A 27,736-nucleotide genomic window follows, 5' to 3' on the forward strand; every position below is an offset into this window, starting at 1 on the left:
CGCTCACTGACACACACGTGCTATCGAGCAATGCATTGTGGGATTTCAAAATGGAGCTGTTTGTGCAGAGTACGCTGTGATATCCTTGGTATTTAGCTGTCCACTGTCGTTTTTAGTGGAGTAGGCAGTCTTTTTACGACTCAGTACACTCCCGTGCCACTGTACATCATGGGGGTTTTGTGCTTTGCTCGGGGAGTGCTGGCGTCCGCCTCCGGGCTCGGTGTTTACGCCAGGAAAAAACCCGGAGGTTTGTGTGTAACCCTTCTCTCAAGTGTGTTAGCTCCAGCTGGGATCCGTGTCAGGAGGTACAGCCAGGACACCGGTAATCCTAAACACTCCCAGGGGCAATTTGTGTGCTATTACCTTCCGCACAGGAGCCTGCTGAAAATTCAGGGACAAGACACGAGCGCGTTTCTCCAAGGTATTATAACCAATGACATGGCGGTGCTGGATGAGCCTGAACACAGAGCTTTATACGCACACATGCTAAACGTGCAAGGAAGGACACTATATGACATCATATTGTACAGGTAAGAGCAAACTTAGAGCACTGTTCAAACGCTTATAAGTGCATTCAGTAAACGCGTTATCAAGAGGGTGTGTCTGCTTACTGCTTACGTAAAGGCGTTTTTTTCCCCCGAGGCGTCACACTGGCCGACATAAGCTTATTTTCTTTTTCCTTCTATTTTTTAAACCCCGGAAAAAACCAAATTGTATGACAGAAAACGAGCTCAGGCTGACAAACCCTTATTTAATAAGCTGTAAAATTCAGCACGGGAACAACAACAGCTCTTCTTTATCACTTGCCTATTTTTTACTGTTACTAAAAATAATGTTAATAAAACTTTAAAAAGCAAAAACGACTAATGTTGATGGTTGAAGTAGAAACCATTTTTAAAATTCTATATTAAAAAGCGTTTGTCATGTATGCTGTACTTGAGTACATCTAAATTATAGAATATAACTTCTCTAATAAACTGCAAAAAGACATTTTGCAATATTAGCATCTCAAATTTTTAGTGACTGACACATGATCAATGTTCTTTTAGTTTTGATGTACATTGTTGGGTGAACCACGTTTTCCTGGTTGTAAATATCCCCAGTTTTGAAAAGTTGCAGTTGTTGCAGTTCTCACTACTCATAACTCATCTTGATATCTAAACGGCATTTTTACTAGTCTTTGTAGTACTTTGTAAAGCTGTGTTTAAAAACTCCTTGCTCTGTTTGACAGTATTTGATGTTACAGCAAATCCTGTTAAAAATTACATTCTCATAAGGAGAGAATTATTAGCCCTCCTATCTGTAAGACACAGTGGGTGACCACAGATGCTCCATCAAAGTTCCACCAAAGGTCACCCAACCAAAATAAGTGAAAACATCTGCGTGTGTTTGCTTTCATGTTGTTTTGCATTCTTCTGAGTCACTCATCCAGTTATATTTGCTTTCAGATTAAAAGAAACAGAAGGAGGATACGGTGTTTTCCTGGAGTGTGACAACACAATTAAGGACTCCATCTTGAAACACTTGAAAGTATACAACCTCCGCAGAAAAGTCAACATTAGCCCTTGTTCAGAGCTCTCTGTGTGGGCTGTGCTGTCCCAGCAAAACAAGCCAGGTCAAGAGTTCAGTAAGCCTGAGCTTTCTTCCCCTGATAAAGCTCTGGCATGGGAGGCTGATCCAAGAACTCAGCAAATGGGCTGGAGATTTGTGCTACAGAGTGATGTTGATCCTCTCAAAGTCATTGCGTCCTGTCAGAAAGGAGATACTGAAGACTATCACAGACATCGCTATGCCATAGGTATGACACCAGCTTTGAACAAAGACAAACAAGAACACCCGGAGAGAGAGAGCAACTTATTCCGAAGGGCAAGGGCTTTACTAAAGCTCTTAATTTTTTTTTTTTTTTTTGGGAGGGGGGGGGGTGTTTTTATAACAGTGGGAGGACAGGTTGCTTTTAATACAATATGCTCTATTATCTTTAGCCAGATAAGGACAAAAATAAGATTTATGGGCAGCACGGTGGCATGGTGATTAGCCTCACAGCAAGAACGTCCTGAGTTCAATTCCACCACCTGGCCAGGGCCTTTCTGTGTGGAGTTTTGTTCTCCCCGTGTTTGCCTGGGTTCTCTCTGGGTACTCCAGCTTCCTCCCACAGTCCAGACATGCAGTTAGTGGGTTTAGTTTAATTGGCCATTCTAAATTGCCCATGAGTGTTAATAGTTGTGTCTCTCTGTGTTAGGCTTGCGACAGATCTGCCACGTGTAGCAAACTGTTTTATTGGATATGCTATTATACCCTATTTATAGTGTTTATTGTTTTGTTTGATATGCTTTTATTCCCATGTGAAGCACTTTGAAAAAACTTCCTGTTTTAAGAAGCGCTATATAAAGACATTTTACTTACTTAGTTATTGCCTCTCGCCCTACCGTAGCTGGGATAGGCTCCAGGAAAAAAAAACCTGCTAGCTAGATCCTGAGATGAAGATAAATTCATGCAGTGTGTGATTTTTGTTGTGAGGTCATAGGGTGTTGTATTGAAAAAAAGTATCGTGCAGCTCTCTCCATGCACTTTCATATGATATGTTATACTCTATGGGGTTTTTTATTTCCAATTTCTTTTCTAGGTCAACTTTGACCTTGGGCTATGAGAAATGAAGGTCGAGGTCAAATGCTTAGCCAACCTCAGTGTCCCCCAAGACCTGGAATATTGTTGCGAAGTTTGACAATGATCTATAAAAAAATTGTGGGTAATATGAAGTTTTTGCTGATTTTTAGTTTTGGTGTGACCTTTACTGTATTCTCACCAAAGTTAAAATCGGCTCGAGGTGGCATTGGAATCTACCATCACACAAAATTTAAACATGATATCTTGAAAGCTGTGGATGCTAGACTGCTAACAAAGAGACAGACAAGCACAGACAAAAGGAGGAGGGGGTGGTTCTGAGAAGCATTTATTTGTCTGAAAAAGTACTCTTATTTTATGACGCATGTTTGTGTCCTTTGCTGTTTTTGTTGTCTAGGTCTACCTGAGGGAGTCAAAGACCTTCCTCCTGGGGTTGCATTACCACTAGAGTCCAATCTTGTCTACATGCAGGGTATCAGCTTTAGCAAGGGCTGTTACATTGGCCAGGAACTCACAGCCAGGACTCATCACACTGGTGTGATTCGAAAACGCCTGATGCCAGTACGCTTGTCATCTCCAGTGGAACACCTCGAGGAAGGAACGGCACTGTTAACCCAGTCAGGCAAGCCAGCTGGGAAGCACAGAGCAGGGACAGGAGAACTGGGCCTAAGTCTGATCCGCATGGCGCACGCCAAAGAGGTGTTGACGCTCAGATCTTCTGACGACACTACAGTGACACTCGAAGCCTCCGTGCCAGACTGGTGGCCTGAAGATGCGAAATGTAACTGAAGGGAATGTTTTAAAGCTCCCTAAAAATGACATGCATCACATCTGACAGACTTCTCATGGACATAACCCTCAAGTACAGTATGTTACACTGTCATTGCTTAACAGCTGTGTGGCACTGGTCCATGTTTGGGTATTTTTTATTTTATTTTTTTGCAATAAAGCCCAAGTTTGTGTGTTTTTGATTTTTTGCTTAAGTATTATTTACCACTGAACTATCATAGATTTATCACAGCTCTGTTCATACTGGACACAAATAGTGTTGGTGATTATTCAATAAATATTTAAAAGAGAAAACTCAGATATTTAATGTGTTTAATCTGTCAGTGCAAAAACAAATGCAAGACATTCACAAACAATATTTGAGATTCCAGTTCAACTCAACCCAAAGATGCAGTAACAGATGTATCATCCTTTTTTTTGCACTTTTGCAAACGGGCACTTTTCATTCAAGCTATTTCCAGTCGATAACAATGGTGAGAGGCCGAACACATTACTCCTGATAAAGGAGATGCTGCCCTCTTGTGGACTGTATGGTGTCACGAATTTGCTGTAACATTGTTTCTGGCTGCAGAGTCAATGTTGAGTGATCGAGTCGCTTAAAGTCTTCATTGCACAGGAGGCATTCGATTATATGAGCTACTCTTTGTAGGTCAAAGGCCGCGTGGTAAGGTCCCAACGTGGTGAGAATCTCTGAGAGATGACGTGAGTAATCGGAGGAATCCCCAGAGGAACAAGCGTTAAGGAAAGCCATTCTGTTGTTGGCAATGATTTTCAAAAATGAGGCAAATTCTCCATAATTGATACCGGAGCAAGCCTTCATAATTACCTAAAATGAAACGCACCAAGCAATTGCTATTATGATCAGAGCAGAAGCACATTTAAATGACATGACTGAAAATTTCCATGCATTGTACCTGGCAGTGCTGATGCCACGAGTCCATCGTGTTTCTCCACTCATTTATCTCTTTTTGAACAGATGACAGTTCAGTCTGAAGAAACTGCCACATGATGTCAATGTTGCAGCCATTTAGCCAGTTATGATTAATAGAGATGGTGTCCTCCTGTATGAAACAGAATGTTTTAATATGTCAAACTGGTGATAAATAAAACGCAGTGTTATACAACTTAGAGTAACTGTGATGTCATCATTTCCTGCAAAAAGCCATATTTCTACCAAAAAATATACACAAGGTTTAAATTTATGAAAGATATGTTGACTGGAGGAGATAAACCAGAGCTGCTGTATTGAAACATGAGTGTGTCTGTAAATGTGTGTAATGTTAAACAAAACGTGAATTTTGTTTAAAACCTAATTTGAAAAAACATTATTAGGGCTCTTGTCATCTAGTACGTAGTAAGTAATCCAGTCCATTAGACTATTAGGGTATGTTCACACTGCACGCGAAAGCGCATCAAATCTGACTTTTTGACCCTATGCGACCCATATCCGATCATGGTATGACTGTGTGAACAGCACAAATCCAATATTTTCGTATGTGGTACTGAATCCAATACATATCTGATGTTTTAGAAAGCGACTGCTGTTTGAATGGTCATGTCGCATTAAATCCGTCTTTTACGTCACTGATACAAGACAGACACCAATTGTCAGCGCCAGAGAAGCGCCCAAGAACGCTTCCTGGCCATCCAGTGAAACTGTTGGGAAGACAACGGTGGAGAAACGTGAACATTTTATTTGTACTGCATAATCTGCAGATTCTGACAGCAATCTGCAACTATCCTTTGAAGCACCGCTCCTCTCTAAAACAGCAATAAGGATAATTATTAGGCCATATGCAAACAACAAAATAACTTCATAACTTAAAGCAAAATTGGGAAACGTAAAGTCCGAAACAAGTCTTTATACTGTTTGGTCTGGGTCTGAACAGAGCGCGTTGTGTGTGACGTTTTCTTTTGCGCACACGGGCCGCTTTGAGGGTTCTTAGCTCAAAGGAGTAGCCAGGCATGGTGTTCTGTTGCTGTAGCCCTGTCTGACATGTTTTAAGTTCAGAAGTGCTATTCTTGCAAAACTTGTTTCTAACGAGTGGTTAATTGAATTGCTGCTACCTCATCGAGAACTGTCGCTCACTGGATATTTTCTGTTTTTCAGAGCATTCTCTAAGCTGGGAAAAGTTTCTAAAATACTAAGACCAGCCGGTATGGCACAAACAATCACATTCAAAACCACTTAAATGGCCTTTTTCCCTAATTCTGATACTCAATATGAACTTCAGCAGGTCATTTTGACCATGTCTACATGCCTTAATGCACTGAGTTAGATAATTGTGTTAACGAGCAGCTGAACACGTGTACCTAACATTGTGGCTGGTGTTTACATTCAGTCTAACAGAACACTTCTCATAGTAAGAAATGCAACTTGTCTTTTATAATACTTGGCAGACCATTTTCCTCTAGATCACCAGTAGATATCCCTCTACAGCTCTTACCAGGTTATAAACTTGATGATGCCAACCACTAGGCACAAAAATGATTTCTCCTGCCTCCTGAATGATTTCAAGAGGTTGGCAGGCTTCTTCAGCGTGTGGAAAAAGGCCTCTGTCTCGATGTTCAGCTGACGTAACATCATAAGGGAGGTTGCCGTGAGTGTCTCGTAAAAACTCCTCCTGACCTGGAGGATACAAGAGCCACTTCTTCCTGCCACAGATGTTTGCAGACCAACTGTATGAACGGAACACATCAGAGTGGAATGGTGTCCTGGTAACAAGGAAGTGCACTGGGTCAGATCATGAAACATTTTATATAAGCTTATGTTTTGTTTGGTTTTTTTGAAATAATGTTTTCATACCATGACCCTTTAGGTCCCATGTAGACAAATCGGTAGTCATCCACTTCGAGGGTGTCCCAGTATTCATTGAGCCAGTCAGAAGTAAAGAACACTGGTGTGGTGTAAACATTATGTTCTGGAAAGTCCCTGTGGAGAAATTTAGAAAGGATAGTTACATATTTTTCATACAATGGTGTAAACATTTTTCTTTGGATTAATATTACTGTGATACCTTGACATGTGCCAGTCTTTAAGATAGAGGCATCCTTTGGGTGATGAGTGTCCATTCAAGATGTATTCCCTCCAGTAGTGTATAAATTCTTTAAAAGGCATGACTTGTTTGGGGTTGGCATTGTACTCCTTCGCATTGCAGTTTGCAACAGGGACTGGAGTCTCATCTGTGATTGAAACAGTAACAGTTATTAAGAATTATCACAGATTATCTTTGCAGACATTTACACAGTAATGCATGTTTGTTTTACCAAACTCTTGCAGCAATTTCTGGAAATTAGGTTTCCCATCCTCAGTCACCCACTGTTTCCTACACTTCCACTCCTCTGTGAATCTCCTTGAAAACATACAAGGGTGATTGGGGAGCAGATATTTCTTGAAAAACTTGGAATAGCTAAGCTCCTTGTCAATGTAATCTACAAAATGCGAAGACCAAAACTGTTCATATGACTGCCTTGGTATTTTGACCAGGCTGCTGCAGTTACGGTACGCCTCCCTGTCCATGATGGTAAACAAGCCCTCGGCTAGCTATTTAGCAAGCTCAGCTGTCAGGGTTTGGACAGCGGGGGAACTGTGAGGGGGAAAAGCTAACTGGAAGATTAACTCGCCATTACACCGCGTACGTATTCTCACGTTTCTGCCACATTTGAAAATCTGGTTAAGCTAGAAAAAGATACTAAGCTAAGAAAAACGCAATTTTCCACTATGACAAGCCGCTACACATTAGCGCATGTTGGGACTCCTGAACGACGCACATATAAAACCGTTGCTATTTATATTTTGTCACGTCACATACATATATATATTTAATACATTTATATTAACGTTATGTTTTTCGTATCGCTTGGAAAGCGCCGAAACCGCCGCCGCTTTCATTATTTTTCGCCAGACATTTTCGCAATAGTGCTTCTTTTTTTTGACAGCAAGTTTTTTCCCCCCCCCAAGTCGGACGGTAAATACGGCCGTGCTCGAGCGTGACGTCACTTCCGCAACAAACAGCCGAGTTACTGAGAGGACTACGAGGTAACGTAATGTCCAGCCCGGTGTTGACGATTAATGTGGTGTGGGTTTAATTGCACCGAGAGGATATAAAACACGTTAAAAGGGTTATAACATTATAATGACGCACGCGTAATGCGGTCAGCTGGCTAGAGAGCTGAAGCTGCCAGTGTGAACGCCTCGACTGAGCTCATCTTGCTGTCTGGATTACACTCAAAAGAAAGTATGTTCTTCATCACGACTCGTAGATCACTCAGTACAAAGTGCTTCTGATGTAATTTCATCTTAACCTGCAGCAGTACCTATGTGCATGTTAAACTGATACCTATTTGTCCCCCTGACAGGTGAACCTGTCTTATCTCCTTCCATCACAATGAGCCGGGACGTTCCCATCCACAGCTGGCCAGGCTCCTATTACATCAACAGTGAGAAACGGTGGGAAAACGGAACCCTCTCTCTCACCAGAACCACGGTGTGCTTCGTCTCCAACCAGAGCAAGGAGAGTCTTGCAAGCTTCCGTCTCTCAAGGATCGTGGAGATCAAGATGGAGTCATCTAGTTTCATCTTCAGCACTCTCACAGTACTTGAAGAAGGCAACGTGAAACATTGGTTTGGTTCCCTTAAGCCCAACAGGGTGGTGGTTTATAATGTGTTAGAGCATTTCTGGAGAGAGCGGCTTCTCTCTCCCAGCTCAGAAGCCCAGCGGGCTGAGGCTCAGCCTTCGAAGGGAAGAGAGCTGATCAGCCTGGTGGCAGGGGCCCAGAAAAGATTGGAGGACACTGGCAGAGTCCTTGGCCATCAGGGAGAGCAGTTTGACAATATGATGCAGGGCCTGGAGAAGATTGACTCTGACTTGGGCGTGGCTGACAAGTATCTTAAGATATTTTTAGTTATTGAAGTTTTGCACATGTCTTGTTTATATTGCTTGGCTAACTATAACAAGGCCTAATTTATGACTAACATCAGTTCCTCCTGCCTCTGTATTACAGACTTCTGTCAGAGCTGGAGTCTCCTTCCTGGTGGCCTTTTGGTAAACTCCCCTGGAAGACCCAGCAGGATGCAAAGGCCGATGATGCTGCGAGAGCTGCAGCTACTGCTTCTTCTTCAGCAGCCAGGGGCTCCAGCAGAAATAAGTTAATCACAAGCATCCCAGCAGTGCTGTCCAAAGGTGGAGAATCGGACTTGAAGCCAGGATGTTTGTCGGTGCTAGTGTCCTCGCTGGAGGTGCGAAACACAAACTGCCAGCTCCTTCACAGATTTGAGCGAAATGAAATTGATGAAATCAGGGTGCACAGCCCCTATGAGATTACCGTCAGGCAGCGTTTCATCGGGAAGCCAGACATATGTTACAGGCTCCTGTCCGCCAAGATGCCAGAGGCTTTGTCCGTGTTAGAGATGCAGTACAAAAAGAAGATAGAGTTCACAAGCGAATACACAGATTTTAAGACAACTCCAGTTTCATCGCCACGTGACACAGAAGGGAAAAGCTGGACTGAAGGTAAGGAACACATCAAAAAATAAATAAAGACACTCTTATTCCACAGTGGTTTCCATGCCTGGTATAGATTTGACCACTAAGTGGCAGTAAAGGTCTGCATTTCCACCTCTGTGTATTTATAAGTGTGCAGCCACATGTAAAAACATTTCATCATGGTTATTGGTGTCTCCTTGACAGAAATGTATTTTGATGAGTCACTTCACCCTGATTGCCTCAGTTGCTGTACTCTGAGTTTACTGTCTGGTTTCCTCATAAACAACATATGTACTCTGCACTTTTTCACCATCTCCACCCATGGAGTCAGGTTTACTGCAGACGTGCCAAGAGACAGAGCTCCCACTGGAGGTCCCCGCTGGAGAGCTGTCCCAGTTGCAGGTGCATGTCTTCCAGCCATCTGTCAGTCAGGCTGAGGCCCAGGAACTCAAACAGGTGAGAAAAGCTGGACTCCCAAATTTATGACTACACTACCGTGGCCTTAAAATGTTTCATATTTGTATTCACAAGACAAGTAACACAAATGAAAAGCCGTGTGTGCTCCGGGAACGGATTGATTCAAATAGGGGTAGCTGCTATTGTAAATAATCCCAGAGTCTCAGCAACACGTATTTTGATGTTTCCAGTCCAAACCACAATTCACCATAATGATTTTTTATTTTATTTTTCATCCTGTATGTTTAAAATGTTATTTGGTGAGACCACAAACCAATATCCATCCTGGTTTTAAGAGAGGAAAAGAAACACGGTTAGTTATTTGGTCAGAACCTACAATGTCTTTCCATTCAGAACCTCACAGCGCTGAATGCTGTTACAGACACGGTCTGTGGTGGCAAGACCTACACAGTGACGCAAATTCAGACCCGTGATTTGGGCAAGTTTTATTTTTTAATTTTTTTATAATGTGTGTGTGAATCACTATTACAGGTTGCTTAGACTAGGATTTTTCATGTAAAACTTTCAGAAAGTTGCTCTTTGTTTTATCATATAATGTTTAAATGATCAAAGTTAATGAGTGACTTCAGTCTACAAGGCTCTACTATATGTAAAGGAAAAAAACTATATTAACATTTACAAGTGAGAAGAAACCAAGCAAATACAGTTAATAATGGTGCAAATGTGCCAGTATTGAAATATGTAGCAGACAAAGATGGCTTTGCATTACATATTAACACATAAACATATTAACTCAAAGTTTTTCATGACATCATTACCGCCCTCAACTCCTCAAATCAAAAACTGAAGCAACAACATACAAATGTCTTGTCAACAGCAGCAGTGACACCATAGACAAATACTGTGTTGGGGTTAACAAATAGCTTCATGCTGTAGCTCAGGAGGTAGAGTAGGTCATCTACTAATCTAAAGGTTGGCTGTTTGGTCACTTTGCCAAAGTATCTTTGGGCAAGACCCTAAGTTGCTCTCGGATGCATTTATTGGAGTGTGCATTTTATAGATAGAGGGATAGAAAAAAGTGCTTATATGAATGTGTTTGAATGGGTGAATGAGGCAAGTTGTATAAAGCGCTTTGAGTGCTCCAGTAGATTAAAGCAACACTATATAAGAACCAGTCCATTTAAGATTTGCTTGCAGCCTTATAGTAGTATATAACATAATATCTCTGAGGACCTAACAACATTCCTGGCAAGAACTAATGTACACAGGGAAAACCTGCAACCTCCACACAGAAAGGCCCCAGCGAGCCAGTGGAATGAAACCCAGGAATTTCTTACTGTGAGGCAACAGTGCTAACCACTGCTCTGCATGTTCGGTCAATTGGTGATTCTTAAATGTACGTAGAGGTGAATATGAGCGTGAACGGTTGTCTCGCTCTGCAGTAAACTGCTGACCTGACCTCTCACCCCATGACAGATAGGCTCCAGCCCCCTCCTCTGCCTCCAACCTTCTTCATGATAAGCAGAAGAAGATTGATGGATGGATAATAATATAAAAAAGAAACAAGCACACCATAGCAATAATAGCACCAGGCCAATCACTGGCTAGCCTATTGTGCTTTAAATGGCATGTTATCTGCGGCTGATAATGGGTTACATTTCAAAGCGTGCCAGTTTTGCCTTAATGCTATGCTTTTGTACACACCCTGCTCTTACTGTAATCCATGTCAAGATTAGAATCACTGTGGGCCAACTGGTACTGATAACTTGTACTCAGTTTCATGTCCTGCCCTAAGTGCCGTGCCAAATAGTCTTTTTGGTGTCAGCATTTGTATGTTTTATTATTGTTTGTGGTTGGAAATTCCCACTTGCTAAAAATATGCTGTAAGAATATGAAATTGAGTGTGCTGCTAATGCACAGTCCCAAAGTTACCGCACCTAATACACAAGACACTCAGACTTTTTTTTGCTAATATATTTTTTCTTTTAGCTCTAGCCTAAATGTTTGATTTGAAGGGTTTCTACATGACTTAAGTCCCCTAGCCATTATATAAACAGCGGCAAGAAGTGTTCATTTTTACTGTTTTTCTATGACACACCGAAGCTCTTGTGAATGTTAACTGCAAGGTGTGATTCAGTCATGTCCTCTCAGTTTAAATTGTAAAGTCACAGACCTGAGTGAATGAATATCGTTGTTCCTTGGTGTGTATTGACATATTATCTGTTTTTCAAACTGCTAACTCGAGCTGTTTTTGTGCTCAGCTGAAATGTCCACATAAACCAGCCAGAGAACATAATGACATAATGTGTGTGTGTGCGTGCGTGCGTGCGTGAGGCAGATCATGTAGCATAAAATACTACCAGTTAAGTAACCATAGTGGTAGGGTTTGAGGTGAGTGTTTATTAGGCTTTGCTTGGCACATCACAATATATTAAAACTGTTCCATCAACTACAGCATATGTAGTTGATGGATCATGGTCAAGAATATGACTGGTGATAGCTTACCATCACCAGTGTGTGAATGTGTGTGAATGGGTGGATGACTGGATATGTAAAGCGCTTTGGGGTCCTTAGGGACTAGAAAAGCGCTATATAAATACAGGCCATTTACCATTTACCATGTAGTTGTGATATCCCTTAAAGTCACTGAAAGTGAGGGAAAAAACCCAGTATGATATCACCGATCCCAAGAATCAAGCCAAGACTTCCCCCTCTGTGTGTCATCAAGTTTCATCTGCAAAATGAATAACAGCTATTATTGTGGTGAATTCCATTGTTCCTTTCTGATCAGCGCACAATTAACAGCAAGCCTTTCTAACGCTTAAATCAGATGGTTTAAGCGTTAGAAAGGACCAATGTCTATGTCTCTCCATATGTGGTGTTGTTTTAATGTGCCTTACTTCTTATTAACACAAAACGTTGTGTCTTTTTATTGTGCTGTGGTGTGTGGGTGTGCTTTCAGATGCTCATGCAGCTAAAGAACCTTGCCTTGGAGGCTGAAACTGAGCTGGAACGCCAGGATGAAGCCCTGGATGTCCTGACGAGCTCCACAGACCGGGCCACCATGCACATAGAGAAGCACACCTGTCGCATGAAAAGACTCCTGTAGTCCTGACGCTTAAGGAGATGCACATAGGCTCAGTGTCCTGAGAAAAACACCGTACACCTTTTTACTGTTCACATGCAGTTTGAGAACCATGAAAAACGCACATCAACAAGGACTTGTGTGTAGTCTCAAAATTAATTTAGTTGCATTTGATGGCCACCAATTCTTGGGAAGTACAGCAATGGCCACTTAAAACAAGACATCTTTAAAGTTTTCACTTTGGTATTAAAAAGAACACAATTGTTTGTTTTAGAGAAAGTAGATAACATGTGGCTGTGCACATTTCTACATGAGAAAACTTGAACTTTTTGCTAAATTGCATCTTATCAATTCTAAATTTGCCCTTCTCTGTTGGAAATGGTCAAAACATTTAATTGGCCATAGCACGAGTAAATGCTCTCCCTGTGAATGCATATTTTTCAGCTGTGGCCTTTGCATTTGGCTTTAATTCTCTCAGCTGCACAACATTTTGAAAGACAGATGTCCTCTGAATACTGGCAAATAGGTGTTAGTATATAAGCCTAATCGGCACATGACAGAAAAATGTAGCCAGTTAACCCCAATTTAAAATATTACCAGTGGGAACCCAATGATGGAGCCCATCGATTTTAATGCCCCAGTGATTCATACTGATCAGTCATGTCACCTGAGTGGGAGCTGGCAGGAATCTCAAGTGCACGTCGTGCGCTCCCTGTGAAGTTGGCAGGTGAAAAATAAGCAGATGATTTCAGGGTAGACAGGCAGCAGTATATACCCTCCACATCTGCAGTACAGAACAAGACATCCCGAAATGAAAAGAGAATATATTGTACATTCATTCTGCAGTAACTCATTTAAAACAAGCTGCATGTTGATAATCGACTGCCATTATTTCCTTTTATAACCGTCTCTGTCTTTCTCAGGTTCTGTGTATCACGTATCCCTTTTAGTGTTGCATGTCCCAATAATGCTGCTTTGCATAACATCGAGGGAAAATCTTCCATCAATATCAATATATTGCTGAAAAATGTAAATTTGCAACAAGTTCTTGGACCTTTAAACAGAAAACACTACCGATCCACATCTATTGTATATACCTCTATTCTCCTCTAAGCCTGTATTATCTGTAAATGATACATACAATGTAATTCTGTAATGTTATAACAGTCTGTTGTCGCTGTGAATGTGTAATTAGACACTAGGTTAATTTAAATATATGTCTAGTTTAAAAATCTTATCAATGTTTACTTTTTCCTGTGATAATTACCGTGACAACGAATGAAACTAAACCGCTCATTCTAAATACAAGGGAAGACCGTCTGCACTATACTACCATTATAAGCAATGAATGAATTCCTTTCACCATTCAAGGTCTGGAAAGCATATAATGTAAATAAAACTGAAGTTAAACAAGTAGTTTGTTTGTTCTTTTTTGAAACTGCTGCTTACAGTTGCCGTAATCTGTGTCATTGTGCTTGTCAAAGGCGTGTGCTTCAATTATACGATCACACACTGCAGTCTCCCTTTGCAGGCCTCTTAGCGTCTTTGAGTCTTTTGTTTTGGTTCACCCTCAGTACTTTTGTCAGCAGTGCAGGGTGACATTACTTCGACAAGCAGCTTGTTACAGCATGTTCTTGTTACACTCATTACCTCAAATAACACCCCCTTGAACTAAGTGTAATGTATACTGTCCAGACTAAGATGTGTACTGTACTACTGTATATTATTCCGTTCACTGTTTAATGAGTCTGGTTTCATTTTTATCATTTTTCTCCACCACACAACCACCAACATGCTTGTTAGTTGCACTCGGGGTGACGGCATTAGCTATAGTGCTGTGCAAATGTCTTGGGTTACCCTTTTTTTTTAGGGAAATAGGAACTGAAGACTGGCTGCCTTTTGTTCCATTCACTCTCAAGACGATCTCACACTGCTTCAATGATGTTGATGTCCAAGCTCTGGGGAGTATTAGGGCCACGTTTAAATATATATATATATATATATATATATATATATATATATATATTGTTGATCATTTTGAGAATAAAACTGATCAGTTGTCTTGTGATACAACATACATCCTCTTAATTGCATTAGGATGTAGCCATTGATAACCTTGCATCTGTCCATTAAAAGCCATTTCCTTTTGTGCAAATCCACTCTCCCACATTTGTCTGTTTTTCCATCTGACCAGATGGAGCTTTCTGATAATAAAAAATAAATGACAAACAAAGTAATATTAAATCTGCTATAAAAACATCACTTCACCAACGCATTAATCATATCTAATTTACCAACGTATATGTCATTCTTTCTAGCTATAAAATGTCACATTGGAGCCTACTGATGATGGGAAATGGCAAACGTCTGAAAATGTAGTTTTTCAGGGTGTTTTGATCCATGATACCCATGAACTATATTCATCACAATTTGCATCTCTTCTAAAAAGTGTTCTCCTATATAGCGTCTAGAGAGAAAATGACCATTAAAGAATGAGATACGACTGACTTTTTTTAGATGAAAAAATAGGATTACTATTTGTGGGGACTTGTGAAATGGGCCAGTGAAATGAGTTTTAACCAGGCTTTAGGTCTTAACAGAAAGTAATTGGGAAACACCCCTCACAGTCAGCTCACATGTGACAAACTGTAACAGAAGACTTGAAAACAGTTCATTATGGTATCGGTCGCTGTGCATGCTGTTGTGAGGAAGTCGCTCACTTTATTCCCTCTAATATTATAACATCCTGTTGGCACCGGGGCTGTTGGCATTGGTTTGACCACCCCAGCTGGACTGCTTTTACCAGAAGGGGGGACTACTTCATGTCAACAGGAGACCACATTTGATTTGGCAAGTGTCTGAGTAATTAATTATGAATCAGGAAGAAGTCTTTCATAAAGAGGTTTGAAAGACTGGCAGCCTCATTCAACAGTTTGGTCCCAGTTAGCATGAACTTATCACTTCTATTAAACAGAGCCCACCAGGAAAGATGTGACACTCAAAACTAAACAAAAAAAGGAAGGCCTCAGTGAGATGTTATGCTTTCTTCTGCACAAGTGAGAATGTTTTTACTGTGGGTCATTTTTTGGTTGATTTCTGTGATAAACAGAGTTTTGAAAGTCCCAAACTCCAGAAGCATACCACATGGTTATGTGAATTCCAATCCTTAAAAAAGGTTAGGGGAAATAGAACACACACTGGCGTGGTTTTCAAGCAGCCTAGCAATACGAGGAAGTGGTGGCGGTCTTGTCTGACCACAGATACACGAGATCCGGCTTTACTTTCCCAATGGATGGTATGAAGACACAAGAGATTTTGCTGGCCTTGACTTCCAATCTGTTTACTTGATAGTTCTGTGGTGAGCGCTCTCATTCAAGGAGCGTGTCTGCACTGATGGCCAATCAATCAACTGCTGCAGGGAAAAAAAAACCAGCCAAAGTTTGTGGGCTACAAGTCGGTTGCACTGCACTCCAAAATATGGAGTCATGTGACTGCAAGAGAAAAGGGTGTATTCATCATCCCAGAAAAAACCATCCAGCTCTTCAGTGTTTTATATTTATGTTAAAGTTGAAGCACTTTTCTTTGTGTTGCTTGGCAATGTGTAAATGATGCAGCAATTATAGTTTGAAATTAATGGGTTTTTATATAAATGTGTTTTAGTATTACACATCTATTTTCATGAGTAATTGTTGACGAGGAGCAGATCTACTATACATAAATAAAATATTAGAGAAATTTAGCTTCCACTGCTCTATTAGACCATGTCTGAGTCTAATGGCCTGATTTTTGACTCACGTCCTGGACAGCCTGTTTCTAGTGCAGGTGTTGCTGGGTTTCCTTTTGCTGAGGGAGTTTCTGGTTTCAGGAAATAAGGCCTGTTGGTTAATGTTAGAACTGGGAGAAAACATTCCTGTAGGGAAGGTGCTTGAGTCCAACTAGGCGGTGTGTATGTAGTCTCAAACAGAAAATGAGATGACATCAAACATCCTCTTCTTGTTTGTGCGTGTCAGTTTGATAACCTTGCCTCTTTTGCTTAGGTCAGATACAAACATTTTTTGCAGGGATGAGGTAACCTGTAGATTTGAATTTGAGTTTTATTTTTAAAAATAGAAATACACAATGTTTATGAAGCTGCTCTTTGGAAATGTTCTTTCTTTCAGTTTAGTACAATCATAAATGTGCTTTGGTTATGCGGTACTTTCCCAAATGCTGAGCTGCATGATGATATCATATGCCATTGCACATCATTATGCTTTCCTTGGTACTTTGGTTTTCTGGCTTTTGTTTCACCAACCTTTCCCATTTCTGCAAGACAGAGTTAACAGCTAGCCGGCCAAACTAAACATGGTTGTGGTTGTATACAGTAGTATCAGCCTCAAATGAACTCCAAGAGAAACCCCACATTACAATCTACCTGAAATCTGCCAAGGTGTTTGCATTTCTTGTATGAATGTTATATAACTTGCATAATATTACTTATAGTGATATACACGCAAGTCCTGAGAATGGCTCAGTTTATATCGAGTGCAATGTGCAGCTAACAGACTACAAATGTATGTACTGATTGACTGAAACAGTTTTCAACAGTTTTCAACTTGATTATGCTAGTGTGGTACATCATTTTCTTATTTATTTTACTCTTTTTTTCTGTACAGTTCATTGTGAGTGCTTGACTTTGAAAACTGCTTCATAAATAAGCTCTTCTTACTTACTGAACTATAACTGAATAAGATGAAAATGTAAACAAGAATTTGATATTAGATATTGCAGCACTTTTTAGACGGTATTTTGTACAGAACACAAATTGGGTTGGGGGGGGGGGGGGGGGGCTATATTAAATGTAAAGTGTTTAAAAGCACTGTGTGCCATTACTCAGAAGTTGTACGTCAGATCATATTCTTATCTATCATGATTTCTGTGCTCATGTAGGATTGCATTCTCTCATTCACGCACGAATACAGGGTCTGATAATATGGTGAAAAACGAAAATATTGTTCTAGCAAAATGATCCTTAATGTGTACTCATGGGAATCAGTAGATGGCAGGAGTGGGTTGCTGATGGTCAGTTTTCCATCCATTGATCCATCCATTTTCTTAGCAGCTTCAGAGTCACAGGGGGTGCTGGAGCCTAAGAGGAGAACCTGGTCCTGGTCTCGTTACCAGTCAATCACAGCATGAAATTTTCATTGAATAAAAAAAATTAATTTACCATAATTTATTTGGTTGGTGTTGTGTTGGAAAGAGTGTGTGTTGGGGGAGTGTCCACCAGGTATATGAAATGCATTTAAATGTTTACGTTACACTCTGTTATTATACAGTATATCATCATAGAAATGGTTTTATTTTTAAAGTCAGTACATTTTTTCCACGCTTTTTTCATAAAAATGATAATAGCCCTAACAGCAGTAATAATAGCAATAGTAATACTTATAGTAGTAGTAGTAGTAGTAGCAATAAAAATTTCATTGCAGGTCTTGTTTATTTTCTTTGGAAAAACCAAATCTCTAAATACATTTCATTTTTCTGCTTAAGGTGTATGAGAACACAACAATCCAGACCTGCAGCTTTGGCAAGTTTGAGGGCTCCTTTTTGTGATGACTGGATTATGTATTCATTAAAAGTCCATCTATACAGCTCCCCAAACAGGTTGTCAGGCCATAAGCCAGCTCGTACCGCATCAGAACTTTTACAAGCAGGCCCCCCAGAAATCTTCAGCGAGGCTGTTTTTAGTGGCTCTTACTGCAAATGGAAACACTTAGCTCCCACGATAAATTACCCACCCGACTGATGCCACACTGCACAGACCCCCAGCTAGTTGCAGACATACTATGGATTTATATTTCAACATTAGTTTCTCTTGGCATTTGCTATGCTATGGTGACTCTGGGTCCCATGAACCGATAAGAGGACAGAAAGAGGAAAAGAAAATTAATCACACAAAGGTTGTTGCACTAGCGTGCAGCCTGCAGGCCCAATGGTTTGATTAAAGTTACGGATGTGTCACCCGTCACCTCAGTGGGTCTGACTCGGGGGTCATTTCGGGATAAAAATAGACTTTGTTGGTTACTCATTTTCTCTGCAAAGTAAATAGCCATTAGTGCAGCAGGCCAATGATCTCAAGAGCAACACTAGTGTTCAGGCTAAACTACTGTTTATGCTATAGTCGGATGATTAAAAGCACCAATGGGGTACAGGAGACATGCTTTTAAATAGCAAAAACAATGATGATGGTGCTCTTGTGAACACAGTCCACTGGGGTCAAATTGAGCCCCTGTGAATACATACTTAAAAGCATTTGACTTAAAGCGCTGCGTTAAATGTCGAGGTGTGTTAGAAAATAAAAACTTCGTGTTTGACCCTCTCTAAGAGTGCCCATGTAATAATCCTAATTATCATTCCAGCTAACTTATGCGTTTGACCACCTAGTGATGTAATTGCAGCTGACCAAATAGATTGTTGTTGAAAGATTGCCCCGCTGTTATAGGTACGTTGTGACAGCGTTGTGTGTTCACCGAGGGCCGGCGCAACCATAACAAACACAGCTGAATCTGGGGTTTACATTTCAGCAGGATGACGGCGCATGCAGCGTCTGGGTGGAACTTGGGAAAAGGAGCCAGGGCTGACAGCCTGGTCTGGCTTCCTGCCAACATGGTAAAAACAGCCTTGTCAGAGGGGCCTGTGAAGTTACTGTCCATATGCTACAGTTTGTGAACGCAGATAGCTTTACATAAACACAAAGCTTGAAGGATGTTTGACTAAACCGTGCCAGTACAATAGACCGGGTCTGTAATGAGGGTGGGGACCATCGAGTTGAGACTGGAATAATTGTGACATTTTCTTTTGAAAATTCCAAAAGGAAGCTGCCAGGCTAATACCATCCAGGACTTGTGATTTATGAAGTCAACGCAACCACAATGGAAAGAATAATTGCAATCATTTTGGTTTAAGAATGCGTTTAATTTAGAAATGAAGTGAAACTTCTGTTGTGTGCACATGTCCTTCAACTACTAAGAGACAGATTTGATTTTCTGTATGTTTTTACTTGAATGTCTGCTGAAAGAGGTTTCCTCATAAATTATTTGATTTCATCAGAATTTGCAAAAGAAAAGCTACCAATGAAAAAAAGAAAAAAACAAACTCGAGTTGATTCAACCAAATTTCAAGTTTCTTCTCTCTACTTTTCTCAGTCTCTATAACGTGTCCTCTTTTTGTGGGTTTATTTCCATAAGTGCAAGGAATTTTTGGACAACACCTATTTTGTGGAAACTCCTTCCGCAATACCCAAACGTTTTGTCCACGTAACCTCAAGGGAGCAGCCAGCAACTATGTAATTGGAGAAGATTGAGTACACACAGCGAGACCATAGTCTGGTGAACTATTGAGAAGCTGAAACAAAGATTAACAGATGTTTACCCAGCCATGCCATATGTGAAGTGGATACTAAACCTATGCACAACATGTGTGACTGGCAGACAGAAACATTATGAACCTTTGACCCAGTGTCCATTACAGGTTAAGAAAAACTATAATGCCAGTTGACCATGGAGCCAGTGCAAAACAATGACGTGCTACCCTGTTTGGTTTTCCTCTAAAAGGAAATCTAGTGTTCCTCAGGATATCATTCAGGAATCCCCTTTTACTGATGGAAACCATGAAGCCGTCAAAACAGAGCTCTGTAATTTAGCTGCCTGGTTTCAATTAAAGCATTGAATATCAAAGACAATCACTCCCATTTTAATGTGCAATTTTTATGTGTTCCCAGTTTATTTTGATGGAAAATTTGTGGGTGGAGCACTTGCTAATTGGTATGGAAAACTTGCACCTGTGGTAGACCAATGTTTTGAAAGTCAGAAGCATTGAATATTTGCGTTCTTTTCTTCTGAGAAAGAGCCCGGCTTTATCCAAAAAAACAATTCCAGACTGGAGCTGATGTGTAGGATTGTCTGGAACAAATTGGTTGTGAGTTTTTCAGGCTCATGGCGCAGCATAATTTGTCATTTATCACAACCACGGACCAACTATTTAACCATTAATTTACCACAAGATACTTGAATTGCAAATGAATTTAAAAATATTTAATACCAGCAGACATTAAATGTTCCAAGATGACAAAGATGACAATGATGGTACAATCATCTACTTTGCTCTTTGATGTATTCTTTATCGCTGAAGCACTGGGTCTTGAGTATTTCTGGACTTGCTTTGCTACGTATACTCAACATACCCTTAAGAAAAAGGCATTCAATATTAGCTGCTACTACCATCTAGCATTCCAGTATTGTTGCTTCAGGGTGGCTTTGTGAAGGAAATCCTGTTTGTGCTTTATTCCCTACTACTGCTGTCAGCACTGATACACTTTGTTCATCTACCATTTTTCATATTTGCTGTCAGTCCACCTCAAGTTGGAAGCCAGAGTTTCCTGTCTGTGTTCTAACAGCTTCAACAATTCTTGCCAACTTTCTGTTAAAACTATGAGGGTCACTGCTTTACTTTATCACGCCACTTTCTGCATCTGAAAATGCAATTACTGAGCAGCATTTGTTGGTGAGCAACATTATGTTTCCTTTATGGTATGTTCTTTCTGTCTGCATTGTTTAGGTGTCTGCTGGTTTGCCATTATGCAAATCCTAAAATGATTTTTTTAGGCTTGAACTCACACGTTTAAAGGTATTGTAGTTGTATGATATTATTATTTAATAACAGTGTAATAAGAGTGTCTGCAGAATCATTTTAGGGCCTTCTTTTGTGGCTGTTTTTCACTCTGTATGGATGCGTGTGTGGGATGGGTCTATCAAAACATTCCTTCCATTCTGGTGAAAGAGAGGTGGAATCACTATGTCTATATATGTAACAAAATGAGTCACTTTCCACCATCCTCTGTGGTTTTCAGGACTACAGTGAGATCCGTATGTAACTGTGTTCTGTCATTAGTGGTAAGCTTCAATCTCCAAATTAGAGGGGTAAATCATTAAAAATTGCTTTCATGTGTAAACAGGAAGACGTATAATGAGTCTTTCCCTTTTCATAAAACAACTGGCTGACATATACAGGGGAAAGATAATGTATTTAGACACAGGATTCCCCAGTTTTCTGCATTCGTTTTTTTAAATGCTCATCTTCATTTAAATATTAATAACATGCTTAATAATGACATCACACCAGCAATTACAGTTTTAATGGGTATCAAGCGCCAAGATCTGGCTTCTTCTCCTTACCTCATTAAGCATTTACCTTTATGACTTTAGGGTGGATTTAGCTGAGTACCAAATAACAAATTAAATTATAATTTTAAAGGCAGATCATTCCAAATGCTTTGCTTGCTTTTTCTTACAGTGGAGTTCATCCAGCTCTGTAGTGATTATGGCCATTGAAAAATGAACAACCTTTGGTATAGTAATGGAAAATGCCTCGTAGAATTACAGCACACAATCATTATCGTTTCATTGTTTTTTTTGTTGTTGTTTTTTAAAAAAAGTATTAAAAGCAATATACTCCCATATTTATGAGCAGAAACTTACATTCAGTTTTATATAGCAAGCATTACAGACGATACACCGCATTTAATGCACTTCAATTCATTCTTAAACTCCAATGAGTGACAGACCAGAGTTTTGCTTGGTCCCTTACTTGTTCACACCCATTGTTGTCAAGATCCTTAACTTGATTTATAGCGTTCTAACGTTTCACTGTGTTTAAGAGCTTGAGTTTATTAGTTTGGTCCTCACAATTTGTTTTCCGGAGAGATATGACGGACCTCTGAGAAAGTCAATTTTGTGGTTGTTAGCTCAGTTGCAGTGTTATGAAGCAGCTAGAGACATAACAGTCTCCAGTCCTACAGAAACATATTTTTCAACGACGGCATGAGAACATCTCGCTGAGGTGATGCTGAAATCAACCGAGCATAGACGTCACAGCTTTGCGTAAGCAGCAAACCTGACCATGTAAAAGAAAATTAGTTGCTTTGTTGTAGGCACTCATGAGATCTGAACTGTTTTGGACTGCTTTGCAAAAATATTCATGGTTATAGACCCCTATTAACCTCCTAGGATGATTGTTTTAGTTTTATATGCCCACTGAGCAGTGATATTAAATTTTTTTTCCAGGTGTCAAATAAAGTTATCATTTTATAAAGTCACATACTGTGATTTTGTTATGGTTTTTACATGTGCACACCTGTGCTTGATACATTCTCCTTGAAGTCTTTGGGGAGGTAGTAACCACCATCGATTATGTGAATTCATTTTGCACTTTTATAGTCTACTGAAAAAGGTATTGAGAACCAGCGAAGCAGTAAATGAGCACTCAGCTATGAGACCATGTCTGGTTTTATTATTACCTTCATATGACATTTCACTCATTACTCCCTTATAAAGAATACCAGAATACCAGAGCTTTTTGTCTTCCAAATCATTTAAAGTAACTTCTACGCATGCTATGATTTTAAACTATCTTGCTTCAATCAGACATTTCTGTTACCTTCTCAATCATTGAGGGATTCACTCCATTATGGCCTTTAAACATATGCAAAGGACAGCCCTTCCTTTCCGCTGATCAAGTATCTTCGCTCTGTTTCGCCTGTCAAAGTGAAGCTACATCTGGGAGTTTTTCTCTACAGTGACTAAGCTGTAATCCGAGGCTTGCGACTCACTCCTGGAGACTGTGACCTCTTGTGATTTGGGCTTATGCTGCTGCTTACACAAGGCCACCATACCAGAATGAGGTGGGACGTTTTACAGGCCCACCCGCAAGGAGGAAGCTGCTATTTCCTCTCCATAAATCAAAATGGACATCCTCTGTCAAGGGGTTTTCGATAGTAAAGGACCATGTTCATTTTAAAATAAAGCTAAATTCATTGCTACACATGAGCTTTTGTGCACCAATGGATTTACAGTCTGAACTATGTACTTGAGTAATGTATTTTTAAACCAAGTGACCATTAAGTGTTCAACTAAAACATTTTAATATACCACAGAAATTCACAGACAGTATAGATGGATAGAGCCACAATAAAGTTGCCCACTGGTTTCTGTGCCCCACTCCATTTTGAAGACTTACTGATAGATAGATAGATAGATAGATAGATAGATAGATAGATAGATAGATAGATAGATAGATAGATAGATAGATAGATAGATAGATAGATAGATAGATAGATAGAAGACGATAAGATGGTTAAGCACTAACTAATAACTTAGCAGATATCTGTGTTGTGTGTTGTGATACAGTGTTGGTGTTACAGTGCTAGTGCTAATGGTTACCTTAGCAATTCCATCAAACACTAGCAAGCTTGGTTAGCTAGTTGCATCTATACAAAGATATCATCCAACAAAATAAAGAAATACTAGAATAAGACTTACCAAAACAGCAGGAAAGATGTTTTGGATTTGCTCTACCACACAGCAACTCATAATATTTGTCAAATAACCACACTAAAAAGAGTTTACAATGGAAAAACACAATGGAGACTAGTGCTAGTGAGGTCTAGCAGCACCTGTGACTTGCTAAATCTTAAAAATTTCAGTTGTTAAAGAAAAGAAAGAAACAAAAACAAATGCATATATTTATTATGAATTGGTAAGCTAGTCTTTATACCATGTTAGTTTCAGGCCAAATTGGCATTTTAACGTGGGCCTGTGAAGACTTTTTCCATTGACTAAATTTTTCAGTCCCAGAAGTTGCCGCTTGGAGAAAACACCAAGGGAGTCCTCTTAATGTTCCATCCAACTGATGCATGTAAATTTATTCATTCTCCCATTAGTTGTGTACAATCACTGCCAAATCCTGAATTTTTCCCACCAAGGCATACCTCAGATATAAATCATTTAGTGATAGATTTGAGAAATCGGACCCATGTCTTCTGCAGCTGACCTGAGCTGACATCACCACCAATGCATTAGGCTATATCTGGCTATATCTGGTGATTAATATGACTTGCACACTTCAGAATTCCTGACAAATGTGATTTTTCTTCCCGTCACAAAAACAATTACCACCATTTTCTTTGTGATGTGGTTTTCTGTCGGGACCAGGGGTTATGGAACGCACACAGACGAGTCATGACATGACTCACAACCAGCAAAGCACATCCACAAATATGTGCCTGATGTCAATGACACCACGTCTCGAATATTAAAAACACTCATATCCCTGAGAAAATATCAGCCAGTAATTACACATTTCCTCTGAGATATGAAAATTATTAAAATGTGCTTCAGACAGACTAGCAGTGAAATCATTATGAAACTGGGGAAAGAAATGAAGATAAATCTCTTGCAGGCATGCATATGTCTATCACCCATTTGTAACTTGTACAAAATCAATCCCTAGCAGCCTATGTGATTGGTATTTGTATTGCTATTTGCAGTGTAAATACACAGGAACAATTCAGCCAAAGTGCTTGACTGAGACTCTGCAGAGCTGTGGGAAGCACCCATAAATAGTATTGTGTTTGTGTATTGATAACAGAACATAGTCTTATGTGATATAAGTTCTGTAATAATTCCTTTATTAATACATCAAACATTTATCAGCTGTTATGGAAGAAAATACTGTTTCACTGCAAAGTCCGACTTTACTCTGCACTTTACAGTCTCCCCTGGTGAGTATAAAAGTGTAAGCACATTTACAACACTGGGATACTAGAAAAACATCCATCAAAAACGAGGAGTGCCCAGTCCCAGCTCTGGATAGAGTCCATATCCATATACATTTGTACTGCATGACCTTTGGGGTAAGACCCTTATAACTGCATGAAAGCCAGTTTCATACACGGAAAACTGGCCTCCCCTTAGCAAAGAGCTTGACGGAGAAGCGAATCTTGCCCACCATACCTCTCCTCTTGTTCGATTTGGTCAATATACAGCACCAGTGGTAAATGTTATTGTAGGGAGCTCCCCATTGATCAGTAGTGGAACAGAATCCAGATCCAGCCAGCTGGGGCTGTTAGCTGGGGAAGCCATGTTCTTTGCAATGAGGTAATACTTCAGACATCTACAGCAGGTTCTAATTATGCCAGAACAACTCAGTGTCTGGCTGTGTTTGGCTAGAGGATTAGCCAACACAAGCCATTCTACTCTTCTCTGTGCGTAAGCCATAAAGGCCAAGGGGATGCCCTCATACCGCCCAGCTTCGTCACTGAGTGCTTGTGAAATTCTCCAGAGCGAAATGTGCTGAAAAAGTATAACCAAGTCGTGAGGTTACATATTATGTTTGTGGTCTCTTTCAGTCTTTGAGTTACAATGTTTAATGTCCTCCCTGCCCCTATCAGCAGTGATAATGCAGTAATGTGATTTAGTTTAATTTTGAACGTTACATTTGATAACGTTAAAACCCCCATTGTTTTAGACCTTTTAACCTTTAGCTGTGTCACAACACAAGGGGGTGCTACAGTATCTTTGTGCTATTTTGCTGATGTAGCAGACAAAGGACTAACAGGGTAAAGGCCATGTGTTTAAGGTCAGGGCTTATGTTTAATTTAAGCAACCAATTCAACATCTTAGAGGAGCAAAATTATTAAAGGTTCCTGTACTGAAGACTATACTGCCATTGGTGTAAAATATTCTCAATGGTTACAGTTTCGTGCTTTTCTTCATTCAGTCAAGGTTTCTTTTTTATGAAGTCATAGATTCAATATGTGTCCTTTTGTGTAATTAAACTTACATTTCCATTCCTGTAAGAAAATTAAAGGCTTCACGAACAACATCCCAGTCTTAAAATAAGAAGGTATAACAAGAGCAAAACTGCTCTTTGCAATGCAACCCTTGATTTGAGTAAATTGTAAACTGTAAGTTGACAGTGATTAACACAAAAACATTGGTTGCTATAGCCACCGATTAACAGAGTGTGTAACAGAGATGCCTGTGGATATACTCACATACAGTACCTGGCAATTACATTCAATCGGTTTTAATTGCCCCTTTTTGAACAACTATAATTCAACTTTCTTAAAGTGTTGAACATGCATCTGCAAAAGAAACATGCAAGCAAAGTGTGCCCGTAACACCTTGCATGCACGCACTTGCCACAGCTCAACAGTAGCTGCAAATACAATCTTGAGTTTAAATTGCACACATGGCAAAGTGACTGCCCAGCCTCAAATCTCATCATTACCAGTGCTGCAGGGGACGAGAGAACCCCTTCTGTAGTCCCACTACAGAAATAGAGTGGTGACAGTTTAATGGTCTCTGGGCTCAGAGAACCACACCCTTGCCAGCCTATATGAAAGACCCTACTCCCACCACAGCTTGTGACGTCAGGTGCTTGAACCTGCTCTGCAAAACCTTCTGGCATTGTTAATACTCGGGAGGGTTAAATTCCCTTTAAGTGATGACATTACTGTGCGTGACTACAAATGGAAAGTTTTTTTAGGCCTGCATAACTGTCAAGGCTCCAAGTGTCAATATTTACTTCTCATTTATTTATGCTAATCAGTAACAATTGGATTTTTTCGTAATGATTGGCAATTTGATATGGATAAATAATTAAAAGCTGGAAGGAGATATACATTTTTTTCATACTTTGGGAATTATTTTTCTGTTGATATGAGAACCTCATTTCATTGTAATAAATTTTTTATTCGCCAGCTCCTGTCCACTACATCCATGCTGAATATTCATTAATTTTCCCCTTAAAGACTTTTCCAAATAATATGACTACTTTTTCTGGTGCACTCAGTGAGCCATCTGCGTGGAGAATTACAATCCACAGACTTTCTGTCTCTCTCAGCCCCGTAGTCCACAACATGGGACCTGGTTGAGACAACTGCTGAAAGTTTGCTGGAGCAGCTTTGCTGGCCTGACAGCTTTTGGTGTGAGACACTCCAGATGGGATCCCACACTTTGAGCTTTCCTAATGACCACCAGTATCGCTAGAACCATAAGTTAAAACCTTTGATGTGACAGGGAAGGAAGGAACATCATTAATAAAAATAATGAGGCAGATGGGTGCTCTAATGGGTGCCTGAAGTACACACTGAGGAGTCAGTCAGGGGTGAAGACATCGGATGTGTTTGTTAGGACACATTCAAATATAGAAACCGGATGCTTGGGTGATTTTGACCTTGAATAACCACAGTAAATACATGTCAGGCAACTTTGCCAAAGATCAGATTCAGTGGATTCCACCACCTTCACGGCTACATGTAAGCTTTCCCCTTATCTGATATGAAAAACAGTAATATAATCACAGTACTGAAAAAAATGGATCAAATTTAAAGCCACAAAGGCCTTTTTTATGTTGCACATTTTTCTCCTTTTCAAGAAGTTCAAACACTATTTACCACCAAGATAATATGGCTCAGTTCTGTCAGCTTTATAGTTTAGCAAGCTAAAAAGTCTTT

At 40.0% G+C, this 27,736-nt stretch overlaps 3 protein-coding genes across 6 annotated transcripts; 2 read left to right on the forward strand and 1 right to left on the reverse strand.

The window, feature by feature from the left end:
• iba57 (iron-sulfur cluster assembly factor IBA57) lies at nucleotides 1-3,705 on the forward strand. The gene is made up of 3 exons (XM_026149524.2): nucleotides 1-530; nucleotides 1,449-1,798; nucleotides 3,020-3,705. Exons 1-3 carry the CDS (start codon nucleotides 169-171, stop codon nucleotides 3,409-3,411), a joined length of 1,104 nt encoding a protein of 367 aa, XP_026005309.1. The 5' UTR covers nucleotides 1-168; the 3' UTR covers nucleotides 3,412-3,705.
• A 1-nt stretch (nucleotide 3,706) lies between these two features.
• jmjd4 (jumonji domain containing 4) lies at nucleotides 3,707-6,931 on the reverse strand. Its single transcript, XM_026149519.2, has 6 exons — nucleotides 6,679-6,931; nucleotides 6,429-6,594; nucleotides 6,218-6,343; nucleotides 5,859-6,126; nucleotides 4,326-4,472; nucleotides 3,707-4,237 (listed from the first exon to the last, which is right to left on the reverse strand). Exons 1-6 carry the CDS (start codon nucleotides 6,929-6,931, stop codon nucleotides 3,902-3,904), a joined length of 1,296 nt encoding a protein of 431 aa, XP_026005304.1. The 3' UTR covers nucleotides 3,707-3,901.
• On the forward strand, nucleotides 6,908-13,815 carry snap47 (synaptosome associated protein 47). Of its 4 annotated transcripts, none has more exons than XM_026149522.2 (5): nucleotides 6,908-7,046; nucleotides 7,771-8,296; nucleotides 8,416-8,924; nucleotides 9,229-9,353; nucleotides 12,277-13,815. In XM_026149522.2, the coding sequence occupies exons 2-5, from the start codon at nucleotides 7,800-7,802 to the stop codon at nucleotides 12,421-12,423; spliced, it is 1,278 nt and encodes a 425-aa protein (XP_026005307.1). In that variant the 5' UTR covers nucleotides 6,908-7,046; nucleotides 7,771-7,799; the 3' UTR covers nucleotides 12,424-13,815. The 4 variants fall into 4 exon arrangements, with proteins under 4 accessions (XP_026005307.1, XP_026005306.1, XP_026005308.1 ...); XM_026149521.2 differs by lacking the exon at nucleotides 6,908-7,046 and adding an exon at nucleotides 7,367-7,450; XM_026149523.2 differs by lacking the exon at nucleotides 6,908-7,046 and adding an exon at nucleotides 7,376-7,649 and having other exon boundaries at nucleotides 9,225-9,353; nucleotides 12,277-12,414.
• Nucleotides 13,816-27,736: the final 13,921 nt, after the last annotated feature.

The sequence above is a fragment of the Astatotilapia calliptera genome, chromosome 18, assembly GCF_964374335.1.
Source record: "Astatotilapia calliptera chromosome 18, fAstCal68.1, whole genome shotgun sequence".
In the NCBI taxonomy this organism is placed as follows: Eukaryota; Metazoa; Chordata; class Actinopteri; order Cichliformes; family Cichlidae; genus Astatotilapia; species Astatotilapia calliptera.

What these genes read in the sequence shown, in the direction of transcription:
- iba57 (XM_026149524.2), top strand. Translation starts at nt 169, where the DNA reads ATGGGGGTTTTGTGCTTTGCTCGGGGAGTGCTGGCGTCCGCCTCCGGG. An exon ending in TATGACATCATATTGTACAG is followed by an intron (nt 531 to 1,448) that starts GTAAGAGCAAAC and finishes ATTTGCTTTCAG; the next exon opens with ATTAAAAGAAACAGAAGGAG. An exon ending in CAGACATCGCTATGCCATAG is followed by an intron (nt 1,799 to 3,019) that starts GTATGACACCAG and finishes TTTGTTGTCTAG; the next exon opens with GTCTACCTGAGGGAGTCAAA.
- jmjd4 (XM_026149519.2), bottom strand. Translation starts at nt 6,931, where the DNA reads ATGGACAGGGAGGCGTACCGTAACTGCAGCAGCCTGGTCAAAATACCA. An exon ending in ATCATCAAGTTTATAACCTG is followed by an intron (nt 4,473 to 5,858) that starts GTAAGAGCTGTA and finishes TGTTTCATACAG; the next exon opens with GAGGACACCATCTCTATTAA. An exon ending in CGTGGCATCAGCACTGCCAG is followed by an intron (nt 4,238 to 4,325) that starts GTACAATGCATG and finishes GTTTCATTTTAG; the next exon opens with GTAATTATGAAGGCTTGCTC.
- snap47 (XM_026149522.2), top strand. Translation starts at nt 7,800, where the DNA reads ATGAGCCGGGACGTTCCCATCCACAGCTGGCCAGGCTCCTATTACATC. An exon ending in GACTTGGGCGTGGCTGACAA is followed by an intron (nt 8,297 to 8,415) that starts GTATCTTAAGAT and finishes TCTGTATTACAG; the next exon opens with ACTTCTGTCAGAGCTGGAGT. An exon ending in AGGGAAAAGCTGGACTGAAG is followed by an intron (nt 8,925 to 9,228) that starts GTAAGGAACACA and finishes CCATGGAGTCAG; the next exon opens with GTTTACTGCAGACGTGCCAA.